The sequence below is a fragment of the Ochotona curzoniae genome, unplaced genomic scaffold (genome assembly GCF_017591425.1).
Source record: "Ochotona curzoniae isolate NIBS_2020 unplaced genomic scaffold, NIBS_Ocur_1.0 scaffold_4701, whole genome shotgun sequence".
Taxonomy (NCBI): Eukaryota; Metazoa; Chordata; class Mammalia; order Lagomorpha; family Ochotonidae; genus Ochotona; species Ochotona curzoniae.
In genome coordinates this window covers 69,375,299-69,399,862 of record NW_024467122.1, presented here as the reverse complement: position 1 = coordinate 69,399,862, position 24,564 = coordinate 69,375,299, and the positions used below count along the sequence as shown (strand labels likewise).

Genomic DNA, 24,564 nt, shown 5'->3' with positions numbered 1-24,564 from the left:
AACTCAGCCCGGGTGAATCCAGGAGCTTCATGTAGGTGTCTCTTAATGAATGGTTGGGCCCAAGCTGGATCAGAAATGGAGCAGCTGGGATTTGAGAGCCCAGCACAATGACTCAGTTGACTAATCCCCTTGCAAGCACCAGGATCCCTTTTGGCCACCAATTCAGGTCCTGGCTGCTTTATTTCCCATCAAAGCTCCCTGCTTGTGGCCTGGGAGACCAATGGAGGATGACCTGAGGCCTTGGGACCCTGCATCTGCATGGGAGACCCGGAAGAAGCTCCTGGCTCCTGGGATTGGATCAGCTCAGGTGTGGTCTTTGCATCCAGTTACAGAGTGAGCCAGAAGGTAGATGTTTCTGTCTCTCCTTCTCTCTGTAAATCTTCTAATAAAAAAAAATAAATCTTAAAAAAAAACAAGTAAAAATGAAAGGGAAAAGAAATGTAGCAACTGGGGCTTGTTTGTCATTCTCTCCATAAATCTGCCTTTTCAATAAAAGGAAAATCTTTAGAAAAAAAAAAAGCAACTGAGACTTGAATCATAGCCAATATGGGATGCTGGTATTGCAGGCAGCAACTAAATGCACTGTGCCACAGTGGCAGTCCCCACTTCTATTTGTTCCTTAGGTTTTTTTTTTTTTAATCAAAATCTTTCTTCTTTTAGTTTTCTTTCTTTTTTCTCTTTCTTTTCATTTTGAAAGGCAGAATTACACAGCAAGGGAGAGAGAAAAAGATCTACCCATAGTTTACTGCCTAAACAGCTGCAGTGGCTTGGTGAAGCCAGGAACCAGGAGATTCCTCCAGGTTTTCTGTACAGGTGCAGGGGACCCAAGCACTTTAATCAATTTCTGCTGCTTTCTCAGGTGCATTAGGAGGGAGCTGGTCAGAAGTGCAGCTGCCAAGACTTGAACCAGCATCTGTAGGGGGTGTTTGCATCACGGGCTGCAGCTTTACTTACTACACCACAGTGCCAGCATTCTTTTCCTTTATGTCTGCTTCATTTTCCTTTTCCTTTTAAATGACTAATGTGAAACAATTCACTTTTATTATCTGTGTACTTGATGTAGTCTTTTATTTTCTGCACACAAAATTTGCAAGTCTACTGATTGCTCTATTTATGTATTTGTAAGGCAGGGTGACAGAGGAGGATATTACATCTTCTGGTTCACCCCTCAAATGTCTGCACTCATGAGGGCTGGGCCAGGCTGAAGGCTGGGGCCAAGAACACTGGCCGAGTCTCCTGCTTATGTGTTGTGAGTCCAACTACCTGAGCCATCATCCACTGCCTTTCCAGGCACATCAGTGAGAAACTGGATCAGACACAGACTAGTGCTGCCATATGAGGTATTGGTGTTGGAAGCACTAGCTTAACCTGCCGAGCTACACAATGCCAGCCCCTTCTGTGTCCTTTGAAGTAGTTGAATGTATTTCTTGGAAACAAATTCTTCTCAGTTCATAGATTTAGACATCATTGTCTAACCAACGGTCCAAGATACAGATTTTCTTAAATTCTTGTCTGGCCTTGCCTTAAGAATCTGCTTTGTGGGGCCAGCACAGTGGTGTATCAGGCTAATCCTCCATCTACAAGTACTGGCATCCCATATGGGTGCCAGTTTGTATCCCAATTCAGCGCTCTGCTTATGACCTGAGAAAGCAGTGGAAAATGGCCCAAAACCTTATGGTCCTGTACTCACATGGGAAGATGTTCCTGGCTCCTAGCTTCAGATCACCTCAGTTCTAACCATTGCGGCTATTTGGGGAGTGAAGCAGCAGATGGAAGACCTCTCTCTCTGTCTGTCTCTCCTTCTCTCTCTGTATAAATCTGCCTCTCAAATTAAAAAAAAAAATCCTAAGAGAGAGAATCCATTTTGTGAAGGCAGTGTTGTACAGTGGATTAAGTCTGTAATGTCAGCATCCCGTATGAGCAGGGGTTTGAGTACCAATTTCTCCACTTCTACTCCAGCTTCCTGCTAATGCACCTGGGAAGGCAACTTGGGCCCTGCCACCCATGTGAGAGAGACAAAAGGAGTTCTAGGCTCCAAAATTGAGCCTGACCCAAGCTGGGCATTATAGCCATTTGGGGAGTAAGCCAGCAGATAGAAGATCTCTTTTTCCCATCTCCCCAGTCACTCTTACCTTTCCAATAAGACAGATCTTTAATATATGTGCTACCAAAGCGAGCACAATAAGACAGATCTTTAAACAAAAATTCTTTGTATTGCTGTTTTCACATGGATCCTCCCATTATTTGTGCAGGATATTGTGAGTCATCTCTTGAAGGTTGGTGTTATAATACAGTAGGTTAAGGTGCTGCCTGCAATGCCAACATCCCATATGAGCCTGTTCAAGTCCCAGCTGCTCTGCTTATAATTCAGCTCCCTGCTAATATATCTGGGCAAACAGAAAATGGCCTAAATACTTGTCCTGCCTACGTAGGAGACCGTAATACAGTTCCAGACTACTGGCTGTGTTCCACTGCAACCATTTGGGAATTGAACCAGTAGATGAAAGATTCTCATTCTCTCTAACTGTGCCTTCCAGATAAACCTTTTTACGAAAGACTCATAACTTGAATTTTTTAACTGTAGACTTTTATTGAAGTAAAATTTACATATTAATCATTCTGAAAAAACAACTCAGTGGCTTTTTAAAAATTTATATATTAGGGCCCAACAAGATGGCTCAATAGCTAAATCTTCACTTTGCAAGCACCGGGATCCCATGTGGGTGCCAGTGTTTGTCCCGGCTGCTCTACTTCCCATCCAGCTCCCTGCTTGTGGCCTGGGAAAGCCGCAAAAGATGGCCCAAAGCCTTGGGATCCTGCACCCGCATGGGAGACCCAGAAGAAGCTCCTGGTTTCTGGCTTCAGATTGGCTCAGCTCTAGCCTTTGCAGCCACTTGGGGCATAAACCAGTGAATGAAGGATCTTTCTCTCCTCCATAAATATGAGCTGCTTTTCCAGTTAATAATAATAATCCCGATGTAAATTTTTTTTATTACAAAGTCAGATATACACAGATGAGGAGAGACGGTGAGGAAGATCTTCCGTCCAATCATTCACTCCCCAAGTGAGCGCAACAGCTGCTGTGCCGATCCAAAGCCAGGATCCAGGAAGTTCTTCCTGGTCTCCCACACGGATGCAGGGTCCCAAGGCTCTGTGCCGGCCTCAACTGCTTTCCCAGGCCACAAGCAGGGAGCTGGATGGGAAGTGGAGCTGCCAGGGTTAGACCCAGCACCAACATGGGATCCTGGCGTTCAAGGCGAGGACTCTAGCTGCTAGGCCACGCCGCTGGGCCCCCAATGTAAATTTTTTTAAATCCCATGTATGATTGTCTGAGTTTAATTCCTAGAAAAAAAATTGGTATATTAAAATTCTACATCTTTATGGGCCTATGTCTTTATGATGGATGTGTTGTGTAGTGTTCAATAAAGGGCGAACATACTCTATCTCCTCAACCGTGTGTCCTCTCGGCAGTGCACTGTGCATATTCAGTGTTCTTGGTAGTTCCAAATCATTCTCATCACCCTAAGTAATTTTTTAATGCAGGTGGGATTTTTTTTGCAAAATAAGAAAATGTTTAGAATGCTGTTATTATTGTTTCATTTACTTGTGGTTGAGTATAAAGTACTAAATTATAACTGTATTTTCCAGGTGATTTCAAGTGTCCTATTAAAGAGGAGATAGCAATTACCAGTGGTGAATGGGAAGTTCTTGGCCGGCATGGATCTAATGTATGTGCTTTCATTCTTCTGATAATGTTTGATCAGTATCCATATGTATGCAGTATGAAAAGTCTCTAGTAAGACTTAATGTGGGCCCAGTGCAATAGCCTAGTGGCTAAAGTCCTTGCCTTATGTGCTGGGATCCTATAATGGGTGTTGGTTTGTATCCCAGCTGTTCCATTTCCCTTCCAGGTCCCTGCCTGTGGCCTGGGAAAGCAGTAGAGGACGGCCCAAAGCCTTGGGACCCTGTACCCATGTGGGAGACCTGGAGAAGGTTCCTAACTCCTGGCTTCAGATCGGTTTAGCTCCAGCCATTGCAGCCATTGGGGGGTGAACCCGTGGGTGGAAGATCCTTCTATCTCCTTCTCCGTATATCTACCTTTTCAATAAAAATAAATAAATAGATCTTAAAAGAAAGACTTAATATGTCCCCAGTATTTTGAAAATACTAAGTTGGAACCTAAAATAACTCAGGTTATTGGAAAGGAAAAATAAGCTTAAATTATAAATATCATTTTATAGCCCTGATATTAGATTATTCTGTTTTTAAAGAATTATTTTATTTTTATTGGAAAGTCAGATATACAGAGTAGAGGAGAGGCAGAGAGGAAGATCTTCCATCCGATGATTCACACCCCAAGTGACCGCAGCGGCAGGTGCTGTGCCGATCCAAAGCCAGGAGCCAGAAACTTCCTCCAGGTCTCCCACACGGGTGCAGGGTTCTAAGGCTTTGGGCCGTCCTCGACTGCTTTCCCAGGCCACAAGCAGGGAGCTGGATGGGAAGTGGAGCTGCAGGGATTAGAACCTGCGCCAATATGGGATCCTGGCATGTTCAAGGCAAGGACTTTAGCCACTAGCCTATTGTGCCGGGCCCCAGATTATTCTAACTATTAAAGCTCATCGTTATTTGTTATTTAATAAGGAAAAGCCTGGTCCAAACTTTTAGTGTCTAGCAAAATTGTCGATTAGGATATAATATGGACATTACTGTGCTGTTTCTACATTGGAAGTTGTGTTTGCTACAGTTGTTTCTCTTTCATTCTGCTCTTCATAAATTTGGGCTTTTATCAACTACTACAAAAAATGATGAGTATGTTTATGTGACTTAGCTTGATAAGGGAGATTTACCCTCAGCAAGTGGTTTTCTGTGGCAGCTCAGTGAATTTCTCCTTTCCTTTTGCTGTTCCTAGCCCCTCACCTTTGTGTCCGCTCTCCGTGAGGGGCTGTGCCGCATGAGGTCTTTAAGGCTCTCTGCTTCCTCGGGTGAAGTGCACAGTAAAGTTGATGGATGTTACCCAAATCTGGTAACAACCTTGATGTGATTTCCTTACATTGAGAAAGAGGTTTGTTTGTTATGTAGACTAGCTAGTATAGAAGTCACTTAGAGTCACTGAGATGATTAAGGAAAAGAAGGAAGATCTTGTTTTTTTTGTTTTTGTGAAGACTTTGGACTGTCATAGGCAACTTGTAAACTCCTTATTTCTTCTGAGCCTCCCATGGCCCCTGGGTATTTATCAAGTACATGTTATTCTGTTTGGAGATCTTGGATGTTACTATCACTTCAGAAAAGAAAGTAAAGTGGAATGGGAGGATAGAAGGTTTTAAAAAATCTTAGTATAGAATTCTAAGTTCTGATGTCAAAAAATTACACTACTGCAAGTTTCTTAGTGCATAATGGTTGGAAGTTACAAGTCATTAGATAATGCTGAGGGATCCCCAAGATTGTTTGAAGATCTTATTTGGATGACCAAGTGTCTCTCTGCTACTGACCACTGCATACATTCACTTCTCTGTCTTCTTTGGGTCTCGCTTATTTCTGTGATATCTTTGTCGCTGCGTTTCCATCTTCCTCCTCTTCTTTTCTTGTGCTTTTCTATCTTCAAGTACTTTTACTTTCCTCCTTCTCTGCTTTTACAAGTGACCTAATCCCACCCAGAGATCTCTAATAGTAGTTGGGTAAACCTTTGAGACTTCTAAGTCTATATGCCTCCTACAGTTGAAGATGATTGTAATTGTTGGGTTGCTGTACAAGCAGCAAAATATCAGCACCATGTGGTGTAATAGGTTTGAAAAGCAGATTCCTGTGCCTACCACAACCTCCAAGCATCTCTAGTGTTGGGGATAGGGCAGCAATCTGTTTAACAAACCCTGCAGGTGATTACAGCACTACTTCAAAAAAAAAAAAAAGATTGATTATTTGATGATAAGCAGTGCAACAGGCAGTGGGTAGTGGGGCCTAGGGAGATCTTCCATCTGCTGATTCATTCCCCAAATGTCCACACAGCTGGGGCTGGGCCAGGCCAAAGCCAGAAGCCAGGAACTCCATCTTGATCTCCTATATGGGTGACAGGGCCCAAATACACTTGGACCATCATCCACTGCCTTCCTAGGCTCGATCAGAAGTGAACTAACCGGGATGCCAGTGCTCAGCCAACTCCACCACAACACCAGCCTCTGATACCTCTGGTAAATGGTTACATGAAATAAAACTATAATAGGAAGGTAGGGTGAGGAACTGGCTGGATATTTCTTCAGCTTTGAAAGGCCATGTCAGAAGTAGAGCCAGTCTTAATCGCTTCCCAAGATGAACACATGCAGCTTCATTGTTTTTCTAACATTTATATCCTTTCTGTGTATTGACCTGCTTATTTACAACTATATGTGTCAATTAATGCATCTTAAAAGGGTTTACTGATATATTTTCAAGGATTAAACCATTAAAAAAAAAAAAAACAACAAAACTGAGTGCCCAGCACGGTAGCCCAGTGGCTAAAGTCCTCATACTGTATGTGCCAGGATCCCATATGGGTGTCAGTTCATATCCCAGCTGCTTCACTTCCCTTCTAAGTCCCTGCCTGTGGCCTGGGAAAGCAACAGAGAATAACACAAAGCCTTGGGCCCCTGCACCCATGTGGGAGACTCAGATGCTCCTGGCTGTGGATCGGCTCAGCTCCAGCCATTGTGGCCATTTAGCAATTTACCCAGCAGATAGAATCTTTCTCTCTATACATTTGGTTTTCCAATAAAAATAAATAAATCTTAAAAAAAAAAAAAAGCCTGAAGAACAGGTATTTGGGTAGCAGTGATAAAACGCTGCCTGTGTCACTTATTGGATGGAATACCCCAGTGCGAATCCTAGCTCTGGCTCCTGATTCTGTGTTCCTGCTGCAGCAGATCCTACAGAAAGCAAGTAGTGCTATGTTCTTGAGTCCCTGCCACCCATGTGGGAAGCCTTGATTGAGTTTCTGTCTCCCAACTTCTACCTAATCCAGCTTCAACTGTAGGCATCTCGGGAGAGTGCCAGCAAATGGGAACTCATTGTCTGCTCTCTCAAATAATATAAATAAATTAATCAAAAATTTAAAAGTAGTACCTTTAGAAATATGTGTATGTTCACTATGCAAAACATTTTTAATATTATTAAATGTTGAATAGACTGGTAGATTTTTTAAAGGGACAAGAAAAATTTATAATCATTTCAATTTGGACTATTTGGTGAGTTCTGTTGCATTTTGTGTGTACATGTGTGCTGAGTAAAAGATCTTATCCATACTTATAAATTATACCAGTGTTGAAACTGAGTTAAATTATTGCCCAAGTCAGTAGATAAAATACTTTTGAAAATGTGTACAAAAGACCTAAACAGTGCTGCCTTAGATAATATTGCATTGAGAAATATACTAACGGTAAAATTAGACTCTCAAATATTTGTCAGTGGTTAACTTAAGCTGTGAAATAGTCTGGAGTTTGCTCTGTCAAGAATGTTTATTTTAAAGAAATAATTCTGCTTTTATTTTGAGGGTGTTATGTTTTATGTTGGTTTATTTTGTTTTGAGATTTATTTATTTGCTTTAAAGAGGAACAACGTGTGTCCTTCCAACTGCTAGTTCACTTCCCAGATGGTTGCAACAGCCAAGCCTAGGCTAAGCCCAAGTCAGGAGCCAGAAGCTTTTCTAGGTTTCCCATGTGGATGTTGGCTGGGCTCACGTGTTGAGCGTCAACTTCCTCTGCTTTCCCAGGCACATTATTAGGTAGCTGGAATGGAAATGGAAAAGCCTGGACATGAACCAGTGCTGATACGGGATGTTGGCTTTGCAGGCGGAGGTTTTACACACTATACCTTGATGTTGGCCTCAGGAAATAATTTTTACATTTTAAGAAAAGCGTACATTCTGGCCAAATAGGAAATTGTACAATTGTAACTCAGGTAGTGGTTTTTTATTCTTGGCAGAATCTATTCCTTGTTTTATGTTACAACTGACTCAGGTTATTAACTTGCATTTAGGGGGGTAAAAGAAAAAGCCACAAGTCAAAGGGCAGCTCAAATGATTCTGAATGAAATTGGGGCTTATTTGTTGCCTAGGTTGCTGAACTTCCTGTTATTTTGCAGATCCAGGTTGATGAGGTCAGAAGGCTGGTCTACTTTGAAGGCACTAAAGACTCCCCTTTAGAACATCACCTATATGTTGTCAGTTATGTGAATCCAGGCGAGGTGACCAGGCTGACCGACCGTGGCTACTCCCATTCTTGCTGCATCAGCCCGGTATGAAGTTGCTGTTTGAAAAGGCTTTCTTGTTCTATAAATACCCTCTGCTAGTGTAGGACTCCTTTTGAATGTCTTGGAAATTAAGGAAATTGTTCTACAGAAGCCTGATTTTTTTTAAATTTAATTTAATTTAATTTAATTATTATTATTTTTTTTTTTTTTGGCAAAAGCTAGCCATGTAAAGAGTCAAACTCTTAAAATATCCTTCCATAGCACTGTGCAGGTGTAACAGCCAGTGATCATTTTTTCACTTCTCCTTGAGTAAAACAATAAATATTTCTCCTTTCTCTAGCATTGTGACTTCTTTATAAGTAAATACAGTAACCAGAAGAATCCACACTGTGTATCCCTTTACAAGTTGTCAAGTCCTGAAGATGACCCAGCTTGCAGGACAAAGGAATTTTGGGCCACCATTTTGGATTCAGCAGGTACTTCTGCTCCTGAACTTGACCTGAAATAGGGCACAAATTGTCTATGATGTATACACGTTGCTTGGGTTTCCATCTCTCACCACTGCCTGTAGCTTGATCCTACTCATCCATGCCATCAACGCCTGAGTAAGAGGGGTTACCTCTCGTTTCAAGCAACAGTCAATCTATAGATCTCGAGAGGAGAGAGAGATCTTCTGTGTGCTGGTTTACTGTCCAAATGGCCACAATGGCTTGAGCTGGACCAATCCAAAGCCAGGAGGCAGGAGCTTTTTGGCCTCCCATGTGAGTACAGGAGCCCAAGCACTTGGGCCATACTCTGTTGCTTTCCCAGAGCAATTAGCAGGGAGCTAGATTGGAAGTAGAGCAACCAAAACTCAAACCAGTGTCCATGTGGGATGTCGGCTGTTCAGGTAAAGGCTTTAACTTGCTAAGCTCCAATGGCAGCTATGCAATGTTCATCTTAAAAGCAGATGTACAGGGTCAGGCACTGTAGCATATCAGGCCAAGCCTCCACCTGCAGTGCCGACATCCTGTCTGGACACCAGTGACTCCAGTTCTTATCTAGGCCCCTGCTCATGGTCTGAGAAGGTAGCAGAGAATGATCCAAGTCCACATGGGAGACCAGAAGCTCCTGGCTCCTGGCTTCAGCATGGCCATTTGGGGAATGAACCTGCAAATGGAAAATCTCTGCCTCTTCTGTCTCTATAACTCTTCCTTTCAAATAAAAATAAATGTATCTTTAAAAAAAAAAAACTAGAATAGTTACATATAAAGCACTTTTATTTCTGCTATTTATATATATATCTTTTAATTCATTTTCCCCACAGTTTGGTTTTGTTTTTCTGTTAGCTATTTCAGTCATTAATTGGACCATCGTTTTGGATTCAGCAGATACTTTCCCTCGACCCTGACATTAAATAGGATTAATTCAGTGGGGCATTAGTGCTGAGGGATTAGGAAATAAATACAGAACCAAAGGGTCTAGGTGATGCTTTAGTGTCCACCAACAGAATTTGTAATGTGAGGGTGACTTCAGCTTGGTGCCTAGCATCATCCATGTACAGACACCTGGGAGAGGGCTGTGTAGCTGTGTGGACCAAGGGATGCTGGGGGCTAGCTTTTTTCTGTATACTGGTAAGGCTGATTCACTGAAGTTCGGAAACTATTTTGTTGAGCACCTGTGTGAACAAGTAAATGGACTAGATTAACTTTGTGCTTCCTGTTTGTTTTTCTCCCCGGTTTTAATGAGGTATATGCCTGATTCCATGTGATTTGACTATCAGTAAGTTTCACCGAACTGGGCACAAAGTACTTGTACAGTTCTGTTCATAAGTATGATTCCTGGACAGCAAGTTTTATTCAGAATACTGTGTCTGCTTCCTACATAAGTAATCCTTGGCAGATATTTCTGAATTGGATATTCTTACTTGATTTCTAACCTCCCACTAGATAGAAAGGAAGGTGTTCATTTACTTGTATCAAGAGGTCTGAGTTTTGATGTCTTCTTCCTTGCTCTTAGATTGTCACCTGTTACAGACTCTGTGTTAACTACTCACAGGTCCACTTCCTGACTACACCCCTCCAGAAATTTTCTCCTTTGAAAGCACGACTGGATTTACATTATATGGGATGCTGTACAAGCCTCATGATCTGCAACCTGGGAAGAAATATCCCACGGTGTTGTTCATCTATGGTGGTCCTCAGGTGGGCACATTTGTACACACACCTGCATATGTGTCTATATTTTAGGTGACTTGTTTTTAAGTGTCTTATTAGCCATGTAAGTAAGAATTTGAGCTTTGCTGTGCCTCTACTCTGATGTTCTGATTCTCTTGTGTAAGAGTTTAGGAAGCTGAGTTTTGTTAGATGAATAATCTATAAATTAGTTAACTTGGACCCAGGACAGTGGCTCAGTTGTCTAAATCCTCTCCTTGCAAACATTGGGCTGGGATCCCAAATGGGCACTGGTTTGTGTTTGGCTGCTCCACTTCCCATCCAACTCCTTGCTTGTGGCCTGGGAAAGCAGCGGAGGACGGCCCAAGCCCTTGAGACCCTGTACCCATGTGGGAAACCTGGAAGAAATCCCTGGCTCCTAGCTTTGGATCAGCTGGTTCTGGTCCTTGAGGAGTGAACCAGCAGATGCAAGATCTTTGTATCTGCTTTCCATAAATCTGATCTGCTTTTCCAATATAAATCTTTTTTAAAAAAAAATCAGTTAAATCAGTTTCTTAGTATATTATGAGGAGTTAACTGTCATGGAGAGTAGAATATCCTTGTCAGAAGGTAAATGCGTTGTTTTCTATGCAGAGTAGCTAATTTGGGAAATTAAATAATTAAATGGCTTGGTAAATAAAAAGTTGCTGTGGCAGCCTTGTGAATTCCTCCTTTTCATTTTATGTAATCAGCTAGTTAAAGCAGCTGCTTGCACGGTGTTAGCACTGGGAGAAGTTTATAGCTTGGTCTTCCCTTTTCTGTAATCAAAATTGTAATGTGACTGTTAAGTAATTGCTGTTGCCCATCAGAGAGAAGTATTTGGGATAGATGAATTGATCATTTTTCAATGCTGCTTTTTTTTTTTTTTTTGGAAATTTTTGTTGGAAAGTCAGATATACAGAGAGGAGAGAGAGAGAGAGGAAGGTCTTCCATCCGTTGATTCACACCCCAAGTGGCCACAACATATGGAGCTGAGCCAAGACAAAGCCAGGAGCCTCTTCCAGGTCTCCTATGCGGGTACATGGTCCCAAGACTTTGGGCTGTCCTCTGCTGGTTTTCCAGGCCACAAGCAGGGAGCTGAATGGGAAGTGGGGCTGCTGGGATTAGAACTGGCATCCATATGGGATCCCACTGCATGCAAGATGAGGATTTAGCTGCTAGCCTACTTACTCTGCCATGCCCATATTATTCATTACATATCTTGCATTGAACCCTTAAGTAAATTAAAGTATGTTTAGATTTTTAATAAATGCAACTCTTAGATCATTTTTGCACCTAAATACCAAGTTGTACAAAAAAAAAAAGTAAAATTATATAATCTATAGTCTCCAGGATGATGGTTGTGTATTGAGTTAAGTCATTTTGTCATTATCAAGTAAGTGTATTTCACAGACAGAACATGCATACTTATTGTACTGTATTGTATTGTATTGGTATATTATAATATTAATAATGAAAGAGTTAAAAATTAGCCTTTGGTTAAAAACTTGAAGCCAGCGTCATGATGTAACACATGACCATAAAGTTCTCTGCATTGGCTATTCTATTTTTTTTTTAAGATTTATTTTTATTATTTTTTTATTGGAAAGGAGGATATACAGAGAGGAAAGACAGAGAGGAAGAGCTTCCGTCCGATGATTCACTTCCCAAGTGAGCACAACGGCCGATACTATGCCGATCCAAAGGCAAGAGCCTCTTCCGGGTCTCCCACACGGGTGCAAGGTCCCAAAGCTTTGGGCCATCCTCGACTGCCTTCCCGGGCCACAGGCAGGGAGCTGGAAGGGAAGCGAGGCTGCCGGGATAGAACCGGCACCCATATGGGATCCCGGGCGTGCAAGGCGAGGACTTAACCACTTGTGCCACCGCGCCGGGCCCGGCTATTCTATTTTTTATACAGTTCTGAAATACATTTAACTTCTCAGGCATATCATGACGTACATGACAAACACTTGAGAGATCACTCTACTTTTTATGCTGATTTGTGCGTATAAGAAAAAAGAGCTGGGCTGATCAGAGGCAATCCTAGAAGAGACAAAAAAAGATAAGCTTACTTGTCCTTCTCACTGTTGTTGGAATGGCACAGTTCTTCAGAGTAGAAGTAATCAGTTGAACAACTTTTTCTATGGATAAGTTAATTCTCTTATATGTAATGTCTAAGTTAGAGTTTACCTTTTTAAAAATATATTTGTTTATATTTATTGGAAAGGCAAATTTTACAGAGAGAAGGAGAGACAGAGAATATTTTTCATCCAGTAGTTCACTCCCCAAATGGCTATAATGGCCAGGGCTGAGCTGATCCAAGCCATGAACTAATTCTGTGTCTCCCACGTGAATGCAGGGTCCCATGGCTGCTTTCCCAGGCCATAATCAGGGAACTGAATGGGAAGTGGCGCAACGAAGACAGGAACCAGTGTCCATATGGAATGCTAACACTTGCAGGGAGAGGATTAGCTAGTTGAGCCATCGTACCGGCCCATAGTTAGTTTTCTTAAAGTTATTTAATAATTGGGCCTGGCGGCATGGCCTAGCAGCTAGAGTCCTCACCTTGAACGCGCCAGGATCCCATATGGGCGCCGGTTCTAATCCCTGCAGCTCCACTTCCTATCCAGCTCCCTGCCTGTGGCCTGGGAAAGCAGTCGAGGACGGCCCAAAGCTTTGGGACCCTGCACCCGTGTGGGAGACCAGGAGGAATTTCTTGGTACCCGGCTTCGGATCAGCATAGCATCAGCCATTGCGGTCACTTGGGGAGTGAATCACCAGACGGAAGATCTTCCTCTCTGTTTCTCCTCTCTGTATATCTGACTTTCCAATAAATAAATAAATCTTTTTTTAAAAAAAAAAAAAGTTATTTAATAATTGCCCTAAACCTTTAGTGTGAAGATAAACAAGAAATAGCATAAATATGCGAAGATCTAACTTAAATACAAAGCTCCTAAGAATTACGTTTTGAAGAGGAAATATTAAAAACATAGTTTTCTGCTTTTTGCAATCCCCTGCCTTTCTTGTACCTTGGTGTGCTACCATGTGATAAATTTCACTGAAATTCTGGGTTTTTTTTTTCCCTCAGGTGCAGTTGGTAAATAACCGATTCAAAGGCGTGAAGTACTTCCGCTTGAACACCCTAGCCTCTCTGGGTTATGTGGTTGTAGTAATAGACAACAGGGGATCCTGTCACCGAGGGCTTAAATTTGAAGGCGCCTTTAAATACAAAATGGTGTGTGAGCATAAAAACACTTCTTTTTCTTTTTCTTTTAAAACACATTGACATTTTCTGGTGTGTTGTTTGATGTTAAACCCAAGGAAGAGAATTGGGCAGTGGACATATGAGTGGAAGAGAGAAAGCACAAGTGAACGAGAAAGAGAATGTCAGCACTTTTGGGCGGGAGGGATGAGACAGCTCATGTGTACCCGTGTGTGTCTTTAGGGAGTCGAGGCAGAGCCCCCTGTAGCTCAGAAGAGCTCTCCCCACCCAGCCAGAGACAGCACACTCAGTGTCCCACGTCCTGTGCCCTGCTGAGGAACAGTGAGGTTTGTTCTGTCCTCTGTAAAGAGGGAAACCAACTGTTAGTGCCTTCCTTGTGACAAGCCTCTTTCTCTCTACAGGAGGCTTTAAAATGCTACCTTTTAGAGGTGCCCCATGTCCTTTCTGCTGCTTTGGGAAATGATGAGAATCCGATGTTCCTTTTGCACAGTAAGGCAGTTACTGTGTTTGCCAGTGTGTTGGACATGCTGAGTGAGACGTGGGGATTTTCTCCCACAGCCAGTTCTTTGACCTTATGTTGTATTGTCATGTAAGTTTTTGTTTTGTTTTCTTTCTATTGTTGTTGTTTTGTTTGTTTTTGTTTTTGTTTTGGCTCAGTGAAGTGAGACCATGTGCACTAGCAGGCTGAGAAAATGTACCCAGGGTAGTTGGTGGCAGCAGGAATTGGGATTTAACTGGGCTTTAAAGAGCAGTGTATTCAGCTTGTAGAGGTAGTGAGATGGGAAATAGGAAGACAGGAGCTCAGGAGTGATCCCCTCTGCTTTGCTGCAGAAGTGAAATTAATTCATCTCTTCAGGGAACCCAATTTTTGGCTTTGGCTATAGAAAGGCTTGTTACAAGGAAGACTTGGACCTCTTAGCAGGCAACAGAACAAATTAAACTGGGAATACCCCAAGAGCAAGGGATAGTTTTGGAAGCAAGAAGAAATCACTTTATGACCAAGAAATAGTTAAAAGCTAAGACAAGCTATTCACAAAAAGATTTTAAAGTTGGGTGGGGGAGCAACAGAACCAAAGTTGTTAATTCATAGGTAACAACACAGATATGTTTCATGAAAATGTTTATGAGCTTTACAAGCACTCAGAGTAAGATTGTGACCCATCAGAATCAGTGAAATACCATCCCTTTCTTCACAGGGTCAAATAGAAATTGATGACCAGGTGGAAGGGCTGCAATACTTAGCCTCTCGGTATGATTTCATTGACTTGGATCGTGTGGGCATCCACGGCTGGTCCTATGGCGGATATCTCTCCCTGATGGCATTAATGCAGAGGTCAGATATCTTCAGGGTACGTGACTTCCTGTTGTATTCTTTTTTTTTTTTTTTCAGTAAGACTAGAATTTTCCATAAGTTGGAAATACACAAAAAGGCCTGTTGTCTCAGGTCTACAGAGTTGGCAATATGATGGAATGTTGGGGGGGAGGGGTGTTTGATATGAACTACATATATTTCTCAGGTGCTTTCTAGATATATACATTTCATTTATTTATTTTTAAAGATTTACTTATTTGAAAGGCAGAATTAGAGAAAAGAGAAAGAAGGATTGGTGTGCTGGTTCACTCTCCAAATAGCCACAGCAGCTGAGGGTGAGCCCGGCCAAAGCTGGGCGCCAGGAGGTTCATCTAGGTATCCCACACAGATGGGAAGGGCCAGGAACTTGGGCTACCTGCTATGTTTAGCAGGGAGCTGGAACAGAAGTGGAGCAGCCAGGATACAAACCAACACCCGTTGGAGATGCTGGCATTGCAGGTGGCAACTTTACCCACCATATCTCAGTGGCATCTGACTTATTTTAAATGCTTGTCAACCTAAAAACCAGTATTGGCTATTTATGTACATCATCCACAAGTTGTGATTAGTAAAATGCATGTACATTTTGAATTATAATCACCTGGTTAGTTGGTAGGCTGCTAGACCTGAAATCAGGCTCCTGTTTCCTGTATGTCTCTATATCCTCAACATCCAAACAAAATGTTTCCCACACCGTAGGCGCTCAGTCTTTTTGAATACATAAACACAATTCTGTAAGGGAAACAAAATCTTGGGAAAACATGCTAGAAGAAAATAGCTAAGTATGTTTACAGTTTACAGTAGCTTTTCTTTGTTTACTCTTCCAAAGGCATGATTCTATTTTATAGTGAAAAGTAATTTTATTGATTGATTTTAAAAGCAGAAAGACATCTTCCATCTATTGGTTCACTCCCCAAATGTTTACAGCAGTTGAGGATGAGCAAACCAGAGGCAGGAGCCAGGAGCCAGGAACCTGAAGTTTGATCCAGGCCTCCCCATGGATGGCAGGGACCAGCTGCTTGAGCTATCGCCTGCTGCCCCCCAGGGTGAACGTTAGCAGGAAGCTGAACTTGGGAGTCAGGACTCCAACCCAGACACGCTGATATGGGCTAAGAGTAACCCAATGACAGCTTAACTGCTGCCCAGACACTTAATCCTGGATTGTTTTTTTAAGTGATACGTTTTTTGTTTTTGTTTTGTAATAGTTGCACACAAACTCTGAAAACTACCATAATTTCCCCAGGCTTACAGATATCAATAAAATAATTTGAATATTTAAACAAACTTTGAGTTGGAACCATAAATGAGGTAAATTTTGAGAACATAAATCTATTTAATCCTTCAGCGTTTTAAATTCTGAACTTCCAGCAGGAGCTATTGGCACACGTTGTTCCCAGTAGCACGTTGTTGCCAGTAGCAGGAATGAGTTTGCACTGAAGTGTTTGCGTGCCCAAATGGTGTCTCCCCTCTTAACAGCCCCACATTTGTGTTTCAGCTAGTCCAGGCTCAGGGTTTGGTATGCAGCTTGCCTGTGGAATGTGAAACTTACTGACTCACAGGGTATCAAATTCTGGACCTTGGCGCTCCTCTTGGATTTTCTGAGTTGCCTAGGACCATCTATGTGTGCAGGACTCAAGCCCAAGGATAATTTTAGCCTATAAATGTGCACTTGGAAATGCTCAGTGTTTGCCTCTGTTTTCTGGAACCCAGTTGACTGTTCGTGTTGTCTAATGCAGGTTGCCATAGCTGGGGCCCCAGTCACCCTGTGGATCTTCTATGATACAGGATACACAGAACGTTACATGGGTCACCCTGACCAGAATGAGCAGGGCTATTATTTAGGGTCTGTGGCCATGCAAGCAGAAAAATTTCCCTCTGAGTAAGTTCAAACTTTAAACTTCAGATTATAACTTTTAAAAATTCTGCTTTTAAAATTTATCTTCTAATAATAATGAAAATTTCAAATGCTGAAAGAACAAAATTAATATTTTTATAAAACACACAAAACAGTGTGGCTGTTTTTCAAAGCTGAATTACAAGCTAGGTCATGAACTGTAATTTGGATTTATTTCTTTGTTTTGCTTTGTTTTTTACAAGTTATATTTGAAAGAGTAGCTTATGCAGAGAGAAGTTAAATGTTCAACTATTTCAAGGCAAAAAAATCCTGTACTTAAACGTGATTATTTCACTAATACTTTTTCTAGAGACATGCTGTAATTGTTGATATGTTCTGATGTTTTAATGAGAAATTGAGCTTGCAATCTTTTTAAATCTCATTACATATAGCAGTCTGGTTAATATGTGCAAAATTTAATACAGAAAATATTGGATCTCATCGCTTCTCAACCTTTTGGCTAAGATCAAGCATAAAAAATATTGGATTGCTATTCTAGCATTATAATATTAGCTAAATATTATTAAGTGCTTAATTTTATTAAATACTTAAGTAGTATTGTGGTAAGTATCTTGTTCGAATGTTGTCTTTCACCTAATCCATTTTTCCATTTCTGTAGACCAAATCGTTTACTGCTTTTACATGGATTCTTGGATGAGAATGTCCATTTTGCACACACCAGTATATTACTGAGTTTCTTAGTGAGGGCAGGAAAGCCATATGATTTACAGGTGAGTTATTCTCCATTCTCTGATGAAAGGCATTACTTACTTGTGCTTGATTTCTCTGAAATCCATCATAACCTGTGCAGCAAGGCAGCATTTTTCTGGGCCATCTCTCTTCTGCTTAAAAGAAGTGAGGTACTAGGCACAGCAGCCCCTCCTCTTGTTGGGTGAAGTCAGTATTTTGCTGAAGCCAGGCAGGAAAGCTGGCCTGTCAGCCAACGCAACGTGTGTGTCTGTATCTGCTCTTCACTTCCCAAGCACAGGAAGAAGGCATGGGAATCCATTCACTGTCCTTTGTTTTCCTTCTCCCCTTTAAAGAGTAGGGAAATGCTGCTTGATTTCATTGTTGTTAACAAAATTTTAGGATCCGACTTTAGTGCATCTTGATTTTATTTTCTCTTTAACCACTGGAGCAGAAGCCAGCAAGTTACCCTTCTCTGTTGCCTCATTACTCAAAAATGTTTTGAGAATTGTGCCTTTTTTCTGCTCCTTGGACAGATTATACACTCTTGAAAATGAAAATATTATTCTGATTTTATATTTTAGTTAACATTTACGTGTTCATAAATAGTTCATAACTATCAGATACTTGTCCATAGCAATGATTCTACATTTTTTGGCTTCAAGACCCTTTTCTGCACCAAAGAACTTTGTTTATGTGGGTTATGTTTATCAGTATTTCTCAAATAAGACACTAAAACTAAGAAAAATTGTTAACATTTATTATAAATTATCATTATGTTAGCCCACAGATCACCTTTTTATTAAGAAAAAGTATGTTGTAGGGGCAGACATTTGACACCCATATCAGAGGGCCTGGGTTTGATCCCATCTCTGCTCCTAGTTCCAGCTTCTCCTTAATATGCTCCCTGGGAGGCTGCAGGTGATGGCTAACTACTTACATCCCTGCCTCATGTGTAGGAGCCCACGCATGAACTCGTGGCTCCTGGCTGTTACAAGCATTTAGAGTGTGAACCAGCTAAAGAAAGATCTCTCCTTCTCTGCCTTGCAAATAAATAAGAATTTCAAATATGTATGTGTATATATATTCTAAGACAAAGTATTAATTTATATTTTTATAGATTCCTTTATAAATATTATGCCTAACTTAATAAATGTTCCTGAATTTTTATCTACTTCTACAGTCAGTATATTATGATATGTTATTTTGACTAAAATCTATGAAGATAAATTCAGCTTCTCATGTGATTAAGCAATGGAAGGAGTGTTTTAATTTTTTTGGATAACTATCAATAGTCTTTACTATTGCTTCAAAACTGGATGCATGGTAGTTTTTTAAAGCCTGGTTTTAGAGTGGAATTGGAAGCCATGTTTATGAGGGTACTTCAAAAAGCTCATGGCAAATTGGATTAAAAAACAACACACATTTTCTGGAACTCTTTGAAGACTGCTAGTCTACATTTTTACTACTGTGTCATGTTGAGATCCACTGAATGTTTTGCTTCAGGTGGATCTTTCTACCCATGCATTGATCACATGGACAATTCTGGTTCATTGTGTTATGCCAGCCTTTCAAATGTTGACTCATTGCGTTTTACAATATTTTTAAAGTCATGTATGATATCATTTCTACTGGTCTTATCAAAAAAGTATATTAATGTATTGGGAAATTCAGGAGCTAATAATGGTCAATGCAAGCTTTCCAAAATTCTGATTTGCACTCAGAAGTTTAAATTTTAGCACTGACAAGAAAGATACTGTCAGTGTTGTTCATGAAGTGACCAGCTCACTTTAGTCATTTTTGAAAAAAAATATTTAGCAGATACACAAGTCTGAGTAGCCATAGTTGTCAGTCATTCTTTGGAGTTAAAATGGAGTTCCAGGAAAAATCTAGTACTTTAACTGCAGTTTGATTGATAGACAACCCATGCCACAGATTCTTTATGAATGCTTCCCCTTTTGTTGCCACGAAATACTAAAAAGACTGCTGCTCAAGAATTTAAATTAATGAGGCTCTAATTTTATCATTACGTAAGTAAAACTGACATCTTATTTGCTGCAATGAATAGTGTTGAGGAAGCTGCGATAACTGATACAGTTTAATACAGTTGCTGCCTTGATAACATGCTAAGGCACCAGCAATTTTACACACCATTGCTTTTGTATCATCATCGATGTGATACAGTTGATAAAGAGATTAACAAAACAGTGAGTAAAGAATAATGCCATGGTGTGATTCTGAAAATAGTTTAGCTTGTGTGTCCATGTGTGTGGTTTCTGAGAACCCCTGAAAGTCCACAGATCACACCTGATGAATGAGCCATTGGTGTACAAATGAAGTCATCAGATGTAACGGGCCGAGAGGGGCCTTTAGTCAGGCTGTGTCCCCTGTTGTTGATCCTGTTAACAGTCTGGAAAGCTGTGAAAGGAGGTGTCTTACTAAGTTCTTGTTTTGTTCTTAATGTTTGTTTTTTTTACTGCGAAGATCTATCCTCAGGAGAGACACAGCATCCGAGTCCCTGAATCTGGAGAGCATTATGAACTGCATCTTTTGCACTACCTTCAGGAAAACCTCGGATCACGCATCGCTGCTCTCAAAGTGATATAGTTTTGCCCCATGTAGAACTCTGACATACACTGGCTGTTGAACCAAATGAGGAGGCCTAATCAATAGAAAACACAGAATTGATCATCGCATTCTGGTATCCACCGTGTAACACCTACTTCTGAAAGTAAATTTGGTGCCACGCAGGTGTCTACAGCTTGTGGATAATAATCTTAATACCTTAACCATACACACACAAAATGGAGTGATTCATATTTCTAAGGGATACAGCAATACCATGAGAGCTATGGAAAGGAACAAGACATTAGCACCACGTATCCATACTACCCTGTTTTCACTTTCAGTAGCATTATAGACGTCACGGACTTGATTAGTGTATTTTTACAGTATGCTTCTCAGTTTGTTAAAATATGATGATATTAGTGATTGGTTTGATTCAGTTCCAGAGTATCTGGACTAGTTACAGATTCGATAGCCCTTAAGTGTAACTGAATAGCTTATGCTTCATTGCTTGGGGTATATCCAGCATGGTATGAACTAATCACTATTAAGCCTACGACTTGACCCGTCATTAACAGTTCTTCATGGATAATTTAGTGGCCTCCTAAAGACACTTATTTTGGCCCTGACCGGTTTTTAGCCCATTTAAATTCTATCTGGTATAAATAACTCTCAGTTTGCTTTGAAATGACAGAGTGAGTTTTTCCTTTCACATAAAGGCAAGTAACTATAAATGTAGCATGGATTTAATTAGTCTTATGATACTGATAATTACAAAAAATTTTTAATCAAATGATTAGAGCTAAAATATTTGCAGGCAAGGTTTTTTTTTTTTCTTTACAAAAAGGAAAAGTACACATTCACTTATATTTGGCAATTTTAGTGGTGCCAGATTCCATGTGGTGTTTTCTTACTAAAATGTTTCAGGGCGTAAGGGAGGTGGGAGAGAATTGCAGAAAGGCTGAGGGGAGACCACGGTGTGGGGGATGGCAGGAGAGGCAAGGGTCTACTTAACAATGAAGCAGAAGTCATTTGGACAGGAATAACTCGTGTAAAGGCTTGGGAAATGAAATTTAAACTCCTAGCATGGTATAGAAATCACTCTCTTGCCAACCCAGCTACAGACTGATATTGTTCGGGGGAAGAAAAGTTTTTTGGAATTACTTTCATAATTACATTTTTTATTACTACATTTCCTCTTCATTTTAGAAATCTTATCCATCTACACTTTATCCTTCTTAAAATATTTGAACATAATTTACATTTGGTGAGCCTGCACTAGGAGGCTTCCAGACAACTTCTTTAGCCTAAGTCAGTCTGACAAACCATGGTTCTCTGTCACTGATGGACGCCTGGGAGCACTCTCCTGGAGTGTCTGAGACAGTGATTTGCCAGCGTGGGAACTTGGAAGCTTTCAGGTGCTGATGACGTCTGCCCTCTGAGTTGAACCCTTTGTCATAAACTTGAGTGTTACCAGTATTCTTATGCCACACTCAAGAAGTGCAGTCTCCTTCTCACCACTACAGCAAGGGTAGCTTTCTCCCCCCAGACCACATGGTTGGGAGCAGTTGGTGCCCGGCTTGGAATCCCTGGGAGCAGGTGGAGGTGGGGGAGGCCGGGGAATGGCAGTGACTTGGAGGCTCTCTCCCTGGGAAGGGGCGGGGTTTTACTGTTTGTGTATTTATATTGTATAATAGATGCCACACTTTTCCTCATTGTCTGTATATGTATTGTTTTTTGTGTTTATGATATTTTTCCATACCAAGATCTGTTTATATTTTTTCAATGTTAAATTAAATTGACTTGAGTAATTTTTCTTCCCCAAGAAAGTATTTTCCCTCATGACTTAAGCATATCTCTGACTGCTGAGGATGGTTTTTGTATGAGAGGTTTTTGTTTTGGTTTTTGGGACTAGGTGGCCTCCAAAGATCTACCCTTACATTACACACCAATAGAAACGGTAGCCAGCAGCTTTGACACAGCTTTGCTGCCCTCTTAGCACTTGAGGCTCTTTCTTCGTGACAGCATCTCCTACTGCCCGTTATGAACCCAGAGCACTCAGGTACCCTTCAGCTCACAGGCATCTTCTTTTGTGGCTTGGCTTCTCCCTCCCTCCTACGCACCAGGAGTGCTTCCCAAGGCTTCCCACTCCCTTACCTGCCATCCTGCTGCTTTGCAGGGAAACACCAGCTGAATCTGCCGGCTTCACTGAGTTTGCTTTCACAGCCACTGTGGAAACCACCATCGTCAGTGGAAGCCATCAGTAAAACTCTCAGAAAAACTGATTGTGGAGAACAGCTGAAAAGATTAGAGCTTAAGAGAGTAGGAACAGTGTGGGGAGAGCCAAAAGCATCAGGCTAACCCGTCAATCCGGGTTTTTGCAGGCTTAGTAAATGAGTAGTACATTTGTCGAGCCATCAGTAGGTAAAGTTACTAGTGCATTGTAGCATGGTAGACCTCCCGAATCTAAGCTTCCTCTGAGATGCTTCCTAAAAAAAAATGCAGAGTCTTGAACCTCATTTTTAGAAATTTGGATCTCATTGATCTGGGTGGAGACCAGGGCTGTGCATTTATAACTGGTTTTCCAGGTAATTTCAAAGCAAGCCATCTGTGCACTACTTTAAGAAACTAGAGAGACTGAAGTTTAATTAAGTAGAAAATATTAAGTGAAGTTTTTTTTTACATTGGACTGATTGACAAGACCCTAAAAATATATTTAAGAAAGCTTTAACTGTTGGCCCCTTCTCACTGGGAAAGCAGCAGGAGGTACTTGGTAGTTTTGTGTCCCCGCTGGAGATTGCATTTTGGAATGAAGGCTTTTCCTTTTGCCGTTCCCGGCACTTCTCTAAAGTACATGGGTTAGTTTACATGGAAGAGGTAACAGTGTTGATATGTTCATGTTTTACTCCTTGCAGAGGGCAGGAGTATTATCATCTTCTCTTGGTGGCGTGATTCTGGTGAGATTTCTGGTTATGATTGACACACACACTTTTCAGGCTGTAATAAAGCTTTGATATAACCAACCTGCTCATTTGTTAGAGGAGGAACTTGCCTTCTTGAGAAATGAGGAAATATAGCACTGGCCACACAGCCAGGTAGCAATTCAGTTGGTACTGGACTCCATCAAGATGTCCTGCCTTACAGGAGTAAAATGATATATATAAAGGGTGAGTTTTTAAAGAAGTATTTATTAATATATTCCTATAAAGCATTTTAAAGGTAACCATATAAAAATGGTTAATTTTTCCATTCTAAAGTAAATGCTAGGCATGCTTACTCATGAAACAGTACTCCTCATTAGTACATGACATTTTGAAGTTAATTAAAATTGTCTAGTGGGGCTTAAGCCAGTGGGGTGTAGAGTGTTTGCTTAAACCTGGGACCCTGTCTTACAAGCAGTCTGGTGTAAAAGAGGCATGGCCACATCTAAACTAATGTAATGGGAGGCGAGTCTCCAATCCCAGCAGACACAAAAGGATACAGGGAAGCTTCCCTGACGCCCACCTTCCCAGCCCCCCACCCAGCCTCACCTTTCCACCTTCCCACCTAAAATGCAGGAGTGTGTCAGCGCAAGGTGCCGGGCTCTGAGTGATCACTCAAGGCTCCCTCACACAGAAGAAGAAAGTAGTGTTTGTAGGTTTGTTTTTAAATAACCAGGCGCAGTTTATGTTTTATTCAGCAAAATTGGAGTTCAGGTCTTTAATTTTAGACATAAAGTGCCTGCTGTTTTAAGCATTTACTTGTATAAAAGAACTGCATGTCTCACTTCAGTAAATTTATGGGTTTTCTCATTTTTCAGCAACATGGCTTTTAATCATGTAAAGTGAAACATTCGTTTTTGTTGCATTTTATTACAGGTTATTTGTTGCAATAAAGATGCTGCTGAAATTAACTGATTTAAATGTCCGTTGTTTCCCCCCATCCTTCCCTGTTGGTACAAGCTTACCTTGATCCGCGGCAGCTGTGGAGGGAGTGGTACAGAAAAGGCTTGTAGTGGCAAAGGGGTGCAAGAGGGTGGGAGAAAAGACTTCCCCCAGACAGGGGATCTGGTCCCCAGCACTTGACGCTACACGTTGGGGCTGCCAACGGAGCTGGCTGAGCCCATCCCCTCTGGGACTGCCACCCAGAATATATCATGTAGTGGTATATCTGTGTGCTAACTCCTAGGGAGTTCAGTGTAGTTTTTGTTCAGAGATTTCTTTGTTTTCCAAAGCTGTATTAAGGAATGATTGGACCCAGCTTCATAGTGTAGCAGTTCAAGTCTTCACCTTGAACACTCCAGGATCCCATATGGGCACCGATTCTAATCCCGGCAGCTCCACTTCCCATCCAGCTCCCTGCTTGTGGTCTGGGAAAGCAGTCGAGGATGACCCAAAGCCTTGGGACCTGCACCCTCATGGGAGACCCAGAAGAGGCTCCTGGATCTGGATCAGCTCAGCTCCAGCCGTTGCGGCCA

At 41.3% G+C, this 24,564-nt stretch overlaps 1 protein-coding gene across 11 annotated transcripts in view; it reads left to right on the top strand.

The window, feature by feature from the left end:
- DPP8 (dipeptidyl peptidase 8) overlaps window positions 1-22,595 on the top strand; it is a 59,840-nt gene extending 37,245 nt beyond the window's left edge. For 4 of the 11 annotated variants that reach the window (XM_040970177.1, XM_040970184.1, XM_040970179.1 and 1 more), the window contains 9 exons: window positions 3,649-3,728; window positions 8,110-8,262; window positions 8,558-8,693; window positions 10,255-10,400; window positions 13,477-13,623; window positions 14,808-14,960; window positions 16,699-16,841; window positions 17,476-17,587; window positions 20,028-22,595. In XM_040970177.1, coding sequence (XP_040826111.1) covers window positions 3,649-3,728; window positions 8,110-8,262; window positions 8,558-8,693; window positions 10,255-10,400; window positions 13,477-13,623; window positions 14,808-14,960; window positions 16,699-16,841; window positions 17,476-17,587; window positions 20,028-20,150 — 1,193 coding nt within the window. In that variant the 3' untranslated portion in view covers window positions 20,151-22,595. Of the gene's footprint in view, window positions 1-3,648; window positions 3,729-8,109; window positions 8,263-8,557; window positions 8,694-10,254; window positions 10,401-13,476; window positions 13,624-14,012; window positions 14,201-14,807; window positions 14,961-16,698; window positions 16,842-17,475; window positions 17,588-20,027 lie in introns of those variants that run through there. The other 7 variants (XM_040970183.1, XM_040970182.1, XM_040970180.1 and 4 more) reach the window with 7 other exon arrangements.
- Window positions 22,596-24,564: the final 1,969 nt, after the last annotated feature.